The sequence below is a fragment of the Parasteatoda tepidariorum genome, chromosome 2 (assembly GCF_043381705.1).
Source record: "Parasteatoda tepidariorum isolate YZ-2023 chromosome 2, CAS_Ptep_4.0, whole genome shotgun sequence".
NCBI lineage: Eukaryota > Metazoa > Arthropoda > Arachnida > Araneae > Theridiidae > Parasteatoda > Parasteatoda tepidariorum.
This window is the reverse complement of record NC_092205.1, coordinates 28,409,989-28,422,498: the sequence shown is the minus strand read 5'-3', so window position 1 is coordinate 28,422,498 and position 12,510 is coordinate 28,409,989. Positions and strand designations below refer to the sequence as shown.

At 28.2% G+C, this 12,510-nt stretch overlaps 1 protein-coding gene across 1 annotated transcript in view; it reads left to right on the top strand.

Moving 5' to 3' along the window:
* Positions 1–6,845, top strand: part of LOC107443301 (succinate dehydrogenase cytochrome b560 subunit, mitochondrial) — a 10,678-nt gene extending 3,833 nt beyond the window's left edge. Inside the window, exons 4-6 of the mRNA XM_016057122.3 lie at positions 814–875; positions 3,940–4,103; positions 6,652–6,845. Of these exons, the coding sequence (XP_015912608.2) occupies positions 814–875; positions 3,940–4,103; positions 6,652–6,756 (331 nt within the window). The 3' untranslated portion in view covers positions 6,757–6,845. The remainder of the gene's footprint in view (positions 1–813; positions 876–3,939; positions 4,104–6,651) is intronic.
* The last annotated feature ends 5,665 nt before the right edge of the window (positions 6,846–12,510 follow it).

Sequence of the window (12,510 nt, the reverse complement as noted above, 5' to 3'; positions counted from 1 at the left end):
TTTTTTCTTCTTCTTCGATCAAATGTTTTTTTAATTTTATTATATTCGATTCAAGCTATAAGCAATATTTTACATCTTCGCGATTTTTGTTAACTGTTTTATTATTGTACTTTTAAACCTAAACCGCGTTTTAATTCACGCCGGTAAGTTTGATTTCCTATTACATTTTTCTTTTATTTCATGATTTTTTTCAAAATAAGGTTTTTTGCGATATCGACACATATAAAGAATAATTTTTATCTTAGGATAATTATTCTTTATTCAGAAATATCGCATTATTTATGGCAATTAGATGTGTCTTGACAACGACTATTTGCTTATACCATTCTTGTTTCTCTACCATTTAGTTTTTTATTTTTATTTTATTCATGTTTTTCATGTTAATTTGTGTTTATATATATATATATATATATATTATGCACACAATATATTTAAAAAAAAATTTCTTTGCCTGGATAGTGCTAGAGAGTCATTTGAATTATTAAAATAGCACGTGAATATCAGATTAAAAGTTATTCAGCTCATATTTTTCTGTACCTTGCATGTATTGTTTAATAACCAATGTCACGGAGGAGGTGAGCATAAATTAAATTGGATTAAGATTCTTCTATATTTTAAGCAGTTAAAAGTATACTTACTTTCTTAAGAAATAATTGAATATGAATTCCAAAAACTTTGATTTTTCTAGATTTAGAACTTTACACCTGTTTGATATTACCTATAACAGTCTTGTTAATGAGCTTATTTAACAATCTTCTGTAAAATGAAAATTTTTAACTTTTTCATGAATAATTAACTTAATTATTTTGACAGATTTCCTCTACCTGCTATGCTCTCCATAACACACAGGGCAACAGGAATCGCTCTAACTGCTGGTAAATTTTATAAATGTTTTTTTCACTCTGTATTAAAAAATGATTGTATTTTTCAAAGTTTTCAAGATCACATGATCCTTCTTTATTACAAGAATGTTGATAAAATAAAAATGCTATTAAAAAAGGTAAATAATAATAGTAATAATAATTAAGTAAAACCTTGATGGACAACAAAAAGTAGCCTTAAAATAAAAGATAATGTCCTTAAAAAGTTTGAATAATTAAATTTAATAAATTCTCACATTTTCCCTAAAATTCATAAAAATATGTGCAAGCCTGATATGTGCAGCATTCCTGAAAATCTCCTAAAGTTTTGCTGGTGTTCCTATACGGAAAAACACTCATAAAATCACCAGACTTCAGAAAACCCAGCTTCCTTGTTTTCTAAACGAAATATGCACAAGACATTGCTTCTCTACTAGGAGGGAGGAAAAATTTAATTCTCTTAGGAGGCAAGAAAATGAGCTGAGCGAAGTACTTCATGGGGAGATAGGCACTCAGCCGCATGATTAGCTTTTTTCATCATATTGTTATTTTCCTTCTAAGGTGTCACATGCCTCTCCCCACCCATCTCATCTTCTCCATCGGGAAGTTCTCGAACGAGAACTCTTTGGCTAGTTGTATTAGAATGTTTCTTTCTAAAGCCTTTTTTGTTAATTTTAAACCTTCCTTACGGTTTGTTGGTTCTGATTGAGCTTGAACAGCTTCTTTACAGTAGGAGTGCGCAACCTGCGGTTTGATGACTAATGATGTGTTTCCCGCGTAAAACGCAATGGGAAAAAAATTTCAAAAATTTTGAATTTTATGTTTCAGTTTTCACTTTGTAATGCACTCATCTCGCAGATTCTAATGTAAATATATGTTATTTCTGGATCGCTTTTTCAAAAATTTTTTGCTGCATAATTCCGCATGGTTTTAAAAAAGACAATGTTTTTAATGCAATATTTCGATACGCAAATATCAAATTCCACAAATTTCTTTTACTGATTTTATTTTTACCAATTTTATCGTAAATCCAAGTGACGCTTCAATTGTTTTTTTTGTTTTTCTTTTTCCATTTATAACTTCCAATTTTTATGTGACTTGTAAAATCCCAATATATTTATTCAGATATTACAACTCTTGAGTTATCAATCGTGCAATTATTTAACTTTAATTGATCATTTTTGACCCACTTTAACTAAACCGCTTTCATTGTAAATTTAAATAACTTTTTCATTTTGATTTCTTTTTCTGAAAGCAGTTATCGCCACTTTTTTCTACACTTTTGAAAGTTTCTTATTTTTACTCTATTATTACAACACTTAGTTTCAAATTCATTTTTTGATGAGTTATGTAAATTCATTTTCATTGTAAATTATTGTTCAATATTTTGTAAATTATTTTTGTATAGAACTCAGTGGCGCGGCAGCCCATAGAGGGCCAAGGCCTACTGTGCCCATCTCAGTTTTCTTGACCTTGGGCTCCGGGGTGCAGGAGCAGATGTTCCGGTCAGGTGGTCGGCCGAACGCGAAACCCCCAGTGTTTAGTCCCCAAGCATGCTTGGTACTCATTTATTGACCCACTGAAGGGATGAAAGGCTGAGTCAACTTTGCCCGAGGGTCGAACCAGGGACCTGTGGCACGACAGCGCATTTTTGTATAGAATATTTTGGAATTTCATTGTAAATTATTGTTCAATAATATTTTTGGCAATTCTTGTGATGCATTTCCAGGTGGTTTTAAGAGTTCCGAATTTTATTACATAATGCAATTAAATAATTACATATTGATGTGCTTTATTTGCCCATCGTACATGTAAGCTTTTTTTTTTTTTTTTTTTTTTTTTTTTTTTTTTTTTTGCTATGGCGATGCTTTTCCTTGTGATTTTGACGATCCCGTTATTTTAAGTAAGATGTTATTATGCTTATTTAAATCATCACTTTTTGATAAAATTTATTTGTGCGGATTTCTTAGCAAATATAAGTTATTTTTCTGACATTTTTTTTTTTTTTGAACTTCAGATCCAATATCATTTTATTTGAATTAAATGCAAAACTAGATAGTCCTAACTTACCTACGGTTTGCTAATTACAGACATGCAATTCAGGCATTAAACCTTATCTGCAGGATTCAATGCTTCAAACCTTTTTGGAATTAATCTATTTTATGATAACAAAGCTCAATTGACAATTTTTGTATTATCAGATTTTTATGATAATGAATTAATCGGTCATATGCATCTATATTGTTTTTATCAAATGTAATGATAAATCTTATAAGGTGGTGTATTGTAGTTTCAGAAATATTGATTGGTCTCTTTTGTCTCATTGAAAAATTTTTTATTCCAATCAACAATACTGTAATCATATCATAGAATTTTAAAATTGTGAATTGAGAATCATCCACCAAATCACTTTTATTAACCAGCATATATTTACTTTGTATGAGCTTCAAGATTATTGAAAAATAACTTTAAAATTATTTGATTAAGAAATTCTTAATCTCGAGGACAAATTTTAACTAAATATTGGTATGAATACTGTTTGAAACAAGTTACTTTTTTAATGCAGCAGTGCTATAAAAATTTTCTGTCTAATGATCACAAAGTATTATGAGTTGGTCAGTGCTCCACTAAAATTGCTAAAACATTCTGTTCTAAACTAAGTAATTTTAAATTAAAACTGCTATTCCATTCTTTTTTTGTTATAAAATTTGCCGTTATCATACATAAGTAGAACAAATCATAATGTTTCTTTATTTTATCCTTCTCTAAAAGTAGTCTGGCTTACATATACTGTTCCAAAAATGTCCTAATTTTTTTTTTTATTTCCCAAATTTTACTTTTTATTTATTTATTTGTTTTTTGAGGGAGGGCCCACTACCAGGCTTCTATTCTTTCAATTTTAAGAATGTCAAAAAGCATTTAATAATACAATGCAATTGTGATGTTCTTGCAGATTGTAACTATAAATTATTAAATTCTGATTTGTGTTTAGCAGTTATTTGTTTAGATTTCCTTTTATTCATACATTTCATATTTATATTTATTTTAATTATTACTTAATTTTTGTCATGATTTGCAGGTATGTACAGTATATCCATTGGAATGCTTCTACTTCCGGCTAACTTCCCCCACTACTTCGAAGCTCTTCAGTCCATGCATATAGGAACTCCAATTATATTCACCATGAAATTTGCCCTGGCATGGTCCCTCTTTTACCACTCATTTAATGGAGTCAGACACTTGGTATGCTTTTTATTATCAATTGATTTAGATTAATTTTTCCCTTGTATTTTTAACAGATTTAAATTCAAGCACAGTACACTCTGAATATAAAAATCATGTTTGTTCCAAGAACATTTGATTTAAGAAAGCGGCTGATTTTATAAATCAGAATGTCTGCACCATCTAGGGACAAAAATGCAAAGCTAAACTTTACAAATAGAGTAAAAACTAAACTGATTATTACATTTATATTTTATTTTTTATTAAAGCTACATTTGACATTTTATTTAAGCATGATCTGCATGTTTTTTAATTTTTATTTTATTTTCAGGGTTTAAAAATATTGACATATATTTACTTGAGTAGCAAAATTTAAAATAAGGTTCAATGTAGTCTGGAAATTTTGTTGAATTTAATTATTCTTTTTTTTTTTTTTTTTTTTTTTTTTTTTTTTTTTTTTTTTTTTTTTNTTTTTTTTTTGCACTTTAAAATATCTAGAGCTTTTCTGTATCTATTGAGGATAAATTTGCCCCATTGATTGAGCGATAACCATTGGCATTAAATGGTATTAAGCATTCTATAGCTTTTCTTACTTCATAAACAGTTTTCATTATGTTTCCTTTCTTCTTCCTGCTCTTTTTTACTTCTCGTCCATAAATTTCACTAAAAAGTGTTATCTACACTTTTACTTGTTCGTAGGGGAAACAATTCAATTTGTTATTAACATACTTTCAAATTTCCTGGAATTAAAAAGCAAAAGCAGAGTTTCTATTATTTTGAACTTATGCCGTACAAAATTTGATTTTTCTAAACGACGATCATGATTTTATAAGAGGATGGTTTTAGCATTTTTTTATATTGTAATAATTTGTTCTTGCACATTTAATTTAATAAAGCAGCTGATTTTATAGTGGTGGTCACTGTAGTACAAAATTGAAAAATTTTCAATTTACTTTTATTTTGAAAACGGCAAACAAATTTTACAATTTTAGCATCAAAGAAACCCGTTTTTCGACTTACAATTTCTTTTTTTTTTTTTTTTTTTTTTTTTTTTTAAAGTTTAATATAACTTTGAAAAAAGAACTTTTTTTTTTATATAAATATTTTATGCACTATTTATTTTGTTAGTTATTACTATTCTAAGGAATTTTATATGTCTAAATCTTTCACACCAAAATTCTAGATTTAAGTATATTAATTGTTTGGAAGGAAAAAATTTAACTTAGAGAATATGAATTAAATTTTTTGTATTTTTATATTTCAGAAATCTATTTCTATAATTACAGTAAAAAAAAAATTAGATTGACTTCTACAAAATTAATGTATCCAGCAGAGTGTATACAATTATTTAAAAAAAATTTAATTATCTACATAAAAAAGGAAACAGAAGTCCAAAAAAAAGTTTAATTGTCATAACATCTGAATTTTCCACCAATTCTTGATAGATTCTGTAAATGTTCATTACTTAACTTATTGATAGTCATAGATACATGTGTGTATATTTAACAAAATGTAATAAATGGCCTCTTTGCTGTTCTGAACCTATATGTTAAATAAGCTTATCTATTTCTTATTATTATGCATACTTACAGAAAAATAAAATTATTAAAAACATCCAAAGCTTAAATAAAATGCTCTGGTTATTTTCATGTAATAAGCCTAACTAAACCTCTTTTCCAATTATAGCCTAGAAAATTTTTTTATGAGAAAAAAGGCTTTATCTATTGAGCAGAAAAAATCATGTCAAATATATAATATTAAAAATCTAATTTCATTTGATAAATTAATTAATTAATGAAAGTAACAAAATGGAATGGAATCCTTTCAAATAAAGTTATCAATTTGAAATTACTCATAGATTGGCTAGAAAACTTTTGCATTTTTTTTTTGATCTTATCAATGTATAAAGCCCTTTATTTTTAATTGTATGTGTAAAAAGAAAAAGCTCTTTGCTATACAGAAAACTAGTTTTTTTTCTTTCTAAATTAATAGCATTTTCATGGTTCTTTTAGTTCCTATTAACCTTACTAAGTAACCAATGTCTTGTCTATTTCAATTGCAAAACATGCATAAAATTTTAGGAATTTGTTTTATATATTAAAAGTGTCTTCAGTGTGAAAGGTTAATACAAATTATATCATACACTATATTTGCTATTGTGTTCCTTTTGTATTTTCTGGTGTTTAAATAATAAAATGTGAAGACATTACTTAGTGATTTGTGCAAATTTACCCCAAATCTGTCAAAATTTTGACAGATAAATGAAAGATTAACATTTTAATAAACAACTAAAAATAACAAAAGCAGTACCTTTTGCGCAGTTATATCAAAATCTGACAATTTTTTTAATTAATATCACCATTTAGCCTGATTTTTTGTATTCATTTCACATCCAAATAAGTAGAACTGCAATTTGCCAATTATTTACTAACCTGAAAATCTCATCTACTGAAGAAAGTATATTCCCATGCATTATGTAGTTAACTTCATTAATGATTGTATTTTTTTATTATTTTGAAAAGCAGCTGATTTTTTAAATTTTTTTTATATTTATTTTTATGTTAACTAGGCATGGGATTTAGGTTATGGCTTTGACATGAAGACCCTCTACATGACTGGCTATCTCGTCATCGGGAGCTCAATAGCTGCTTCTTTGATTGCCGCCATGTTATAAACTAGGTTTCTTTTTTTATATAAATAATCTTGTTTTATTTGGATGTGTACATTTAGATATATTAAACAGATATGTGTGATATTGATAAAGAGTGTTTTGTCATTAATATTGATGTCATTAATATTTATTATTGTGAATATTATTTTAAAGAAGCATATACTTTTCTTTGCTTTAAGAAAATTATTATTTTAAATATGTATCTGTCATTAAAAACTAGGTTGGGCAAAGTTTGATGTATAAGAATTACAATACGACCTCTAAAAACCAGACTCATGGCAAGGGAATGTTTTCTAAGTCAATATAGATATAAAAAAAATAAGAGAAAAAGAAACGTCATTTCCTAATCGTCTTTCAGCCAATTCCACATGGTTTTTTTTTCTTCTTTCTTTTCAAATCTCAATGTTATTACAACACAGAAATTTGAATTTAAGTCATCCTTCTTGACTGCTTGATTTGCGATAATTCTATAGCAAATCCATCTAGTTTGCTGATAGTTAGGACCTTTTTTGTATTGATTTTTCGGGTATATAAACAATAAATCTAAAATAAAACTACCTAAAATGATTAGTGACTAAAATAATGTTTATTGAAAACTTTTTACCTATCTTTTAGTTTTCTATTTTGAAAAAGGATGCAATATCATAAAAATCATTGATAATTTTTTGTTATCTGTATAATTGATGTTTTCTAGCACATTTGAGTAGTGTCGTTACAGCATTGAAATGTGTTGAATGTTGATGTTTAAAGACACAAGGTACAAATATAAATGAATCAGTAAATGAGTAACATCCAGTTTAATAATGAGGAAACATGTGTCAGGGCTATAGATGTGGGTCAGGTAAATACCCAGTGGATAGGGTATTTATAATGGGGATTGCAGCATTGAATTGTATTGAACATTCCTATTTAAAGGCACAAGGTACAAATATGAATGAATCAATAGATCAGTAGTATCCATTGTAATAATGATGAAACATGTGTTTGGGCTATAAATATGTGTCACATAAATCCATATAGGTAGGGTATTTATAAATGGGTTTTTATCTCTTGGGTAAACTTTAAGTACCCTTGGGTAAACTTTAAACACCTTGGGTAAATACCTAAAATCAGAGTATGTATAATGTTTATTCATTTTTAAAGCATCTAACTATCATTTGTCTTGTTTATAATTATGAGAATAATATATTTAATTTTACAAAATAAACTTAAAACATATCAGTTCTAGAAGAAATATTTCAAAAAACTGTAAATACTCATTAGAAGAACTACAATGTTGTTTTAAAAAAGTAAAACTAAAAAGTTTGTGATTTGTAATGTAATATCAACTTTATATTAAGTAATTTAAGTTCAAGATTGGGCATTTTTCAAGAAAACCATTTTTTCTAGGACAATAATGTGAACTGAATGAAAAGAAATGAGCTCAGAAAACAAGTTTAAAATTTATGAAAATTATTGACAGTAATTTTCAAAACAGACTGTATTCATTTTGTATATTAATTTTAAAAATTTAATATAAGTGATGAAATTAATTTCATATTTGAATAATAAAGAAGTTTGTTCATTTAGACCAAATTAGTTCTTTTATGTGATTTGTTTAAAGTATCTCGATATTTTGTTTTGAACGTTTTTCCAACATTGATTTTATTTTATTAAAAATAATTTTATTTTTCAAAATGAGTAATATTTTTGTTAAATTGCAAAGGTTATTTTTGGCAGAAGTATGGAATTATGTGATTTAATTTTTTATGTTAATGAATTATTTTTCAAATTATGAGTAAAACACTGCTTATCGTTTAGAATTCAAGACAATTAAACAAGAGGTAGTTATTGTTTAAAAATTGTCACATATGACTGAGTTAAATTTATTAAGATAGTACTGAGTTAAATTTGTTATTTCTCTTCTTTTGTTATATTTATTTCACCTACTAAGTATTAATCTGACTAAAGTTTATAGCTAATAAATTATGAAAAAAAAATTGCAATTAACAAACGATTAAATATATATTTAATTAGCAAAAATGCTTCTATGCTAATCAATGCTTCTATTTTATTCCTGAAAGAATTTTGAAATTTCACTTCTCTTACAAATTAGGTAAAGAGTGTCAAAAATAAATGTATGTTTCATATATATATATACAGAATAAAGAAATACAAGAAAACACGAAGAAAGTTAAGAAAAACAATAAGTTTCATTTATTGCGCATAAGCTGCAAGTAACAGAACTCATTAGATAAGTTCAAAATGAAGATAGAAAGAAGAAGTATAAAAACTCAACAAAATGAAGATAGAAAGAAGAAGTATAAAAACTCAAAAATTACAGCCAATTTTAATTGTTAACACATTGGGCATTATTGTTATTAAGAAGGATATTTTCACATCACAACTAATTATGGATCAAAAAAGGATTTACATATTGTTCTTATGCAAGAAAAGTTTTGTATGATGAACTATGTAAAATTACTAAAAAACCCAAATATATTTTTGCATTTCAAAAATATATTTCTAGCAAAAGTTTCTTGGTTTGAATTTTAGTTCTCATACCACGAATATTGAGAATTATGAATAGAAATATGAATTTTAGAAGTATTAAACAACAACTTCTCTCAAAAATAACTATGATTTCAATTATTTACATGGTCAATTGAAGGAATTTTTCTTCTTATTAAATGGTGAATTAACTATCATAAATGTAAGCAAAACTCAATTTTGCCTTAAATTTGAATATCTGTGATTTTGTAAAACCTCAAGTAAAATACTACCATTGCAGTTTCAATAAAATTCATAAATACCACGGTATTTATGAATTTTGGTTATTTACCAAAAGTTATAATAACCTGGATATTTAACATCTTTTTGGAAAGCTTTTTACGTGTGTCAAAAAAGTTGTCAAATAACTGAGGGATTGAGTGATCTGCCGCTATCATTTAAAAAAATTCATTCATAAATTCACTTTTCAAATCATGAAAGTTGAAAAAATTTTTTATACCTTTTCGGTTTTCAAAGACTAGACCCCCATCCTTATTTTACATTTATCTTTTTTTCTCTCTCCATAAAACGACAGCCATACTTTCCACAAAAGTAAAGTACATTTTTAAATAAGATGCACAGGGTGCGTAGCTCTTTTGAAAAGTGCTTACTTTAGTTTTTAAAAAGACCTTATAGGTGCTTTTTTTTCATTGGGTGTAGGTGTTTTTAAAAAGGGCTTCCGTTTCCTTTTTCCGGAATGAGATATTTTTTCTTTACCATGTTGTTTTTCGCTACGAATTATGCTAAAAGACATTGTTCGCATTGTTCTATTCAACGTTTTCACAATTAATTAAACACCAATCTGTTTCAGCGTACCGTCGGCCCGTAGCGTATGAAAACGCCACTCGTTTTACATGTTGGGTAAAATATACTGGTGGACAAAATTAAGAGATGGAAGACATTTTCCCAAATATCTCAAACAATACTGAATATAAATAAATGAAATTTGGTATGGATATAGCTTATTCCATGATAATAAAGTATTGCAAAACAAAAATGAAAGTGCCATTCACCGGCAAGACCTATTGCCAATAAATCCAATGTAGTCTGAACTTCAGGATAAAAGATGACAATAAAAGTGAGGTTTGTACAGTGTGTGTTGCCTCTAATATGGTGTATGGTCACCCCTGACAGAAAGACAGCATGCATAACGAGTATGCATGCTGTTAATAAGGGAGTTAAGGAGGACTTGTGGAAGACCCTCCCATTCTTCCACCAGAGCAATGTTTAACTCCAGAATGGTTCTGGGAGGAGGTTGGCGCATCGCAATAACTCTCCCGAGAGCATCCCAAGCATGTTCAATAGGATTCAGGTCAGGGGATTTGGCTGGCCAATCCATTCGTTGAATATCCTCGCTTTCCAGATGCTCATCAACCATGAGAGCCCTATGTGGTCGCGCATTATCGTCCATAAAAAGGAACTCAGGGCCAACAGCGCCCCTGAAATGACGCACATAGGGCTCTAGGACCTCCTGCCTGTACCTCTGGGCATTCACGGGACCATTGTCAAACACATGGAGCGGTGTGCGGGTATCTTACATGTGCGAAAATGCTTTCCATCTCTTAATTTTGTCCACCAGTGTACTTGCGGCTCCGCATGCGCGTGTATTGAGCTGGCTCCAGTGGGAAGGATTTTTGCTCTGCTGCATTTTGCAAGAGATTCTCCATTACCGGGTTCATTTTTCGCCCTCTGAAATCGAACCGAAAAATCTCCAGCGTTTTTGCTGATTACAGGGATCAACTAAACATCATCCAATTTTTTCCCCCTAATAGTGATAGAAAGTTTTAATTTCTCTTGTTAATTTCATGGTTGGTGACGCGCCATCGTCTTCGTCACTGACAAGCTAATGGCCTTCTCGCTATATTCTATTTATAGATCAGTACCATAATCTTTGAAATTGACTTGGGATTATTCACTAATTATGTATTTTCATGTGGGTCCCCAAAGCAGTCAAAAATCCCAAAGCTTCATCATCTCAAAATGTCTATCTCCCTTTTATTCGTTAAATTTAAGAATCAACTGAGAATTTTAAGAGTAACATTTTTACCTGAGGGACCGTTCACCAATAGCATAACATTTTTGTAAACTTTTATTGTACTATATTACTTTTTTTTGCTTATTACTTTTTAAATTTTCAGTACTCTTAGGTTGTTTTACAAGAACTCAATAATATTTAGAGGCAAGATTTTAAAGTATGAAGTGAGAGGCTTATAATATTTTAAATGTAGCAAAAAATCTTATTGTTATTTATGTAAAAAAATTCAGATTTGTCATCCCAAAAAACTTTAATTCATCTCTTAATTATTTTATTTACGAACAATTGAAATCAAATTATTGAATCAAACTATCTCTGATTTCTTAAATATTATGAATGTAAGGACCCTGTCATAATTTAATTTTGACAAAATGTTTAGCTTCAATACCCATTGTATATTTACATTTCAAAATTATTAAATTTTTTTTAATCATTTAATTAAAAAAATACTGAACAAAGGAGTACATAATAACAAATAAAAATAAACATTTTTAGGGGTCATTCACTTATTTACATTTGTAATATGAATTTGTTATTTTTGATCTAAACTAAAGTGTGAGCTTATAAAATAAAGTTAACTAGGCATGGGATTTAGGTTATGGCTTTGACATGAAGACCCTCTACATGACTGGCTATCTCGTCATCGGGAGCTCAATAGCTGCTTCTTTGATTGCCGCCATGTTATAAACTAGGTTTCTTTTTTTATATAAATAATCTTGTTTTATTTGGATGTGTACATTTAGATATATTAAACAGATATGTGTGATATTGATAAAGAGTGTTTTGTCATTAATATTGATGTCATTAATATTTATTATTGTGAATATTATTTTAAAGAAGCATATACTTTTCTTTGCTTTAAGAAAATTATTATTTTAAATATGTATCTGTCATTAAAAACTAGGTTGGGCAAAGTTTGATGTATAAGAATTACAATACGACCTCTAAAAACCAGACTCATGGCAAGGGAATGTTTTCTAAGTCAATATAGATATAAAAAAAATAAGAGAAAAAGAAACGTCATTTCCTAATCGTCTTTCAGCCAATTCCACATGGTTTTTTTTTCTTCTTTCTTTTCAAATCTCAATGTTATTACAACACAGAAATTTGAATTTAAGTCATCCTTCTTGACTGCTTGATTTGCGATAATTCTATAGCAAATCCATCTAGTTTGCTGATAGTTAGGACCTTTT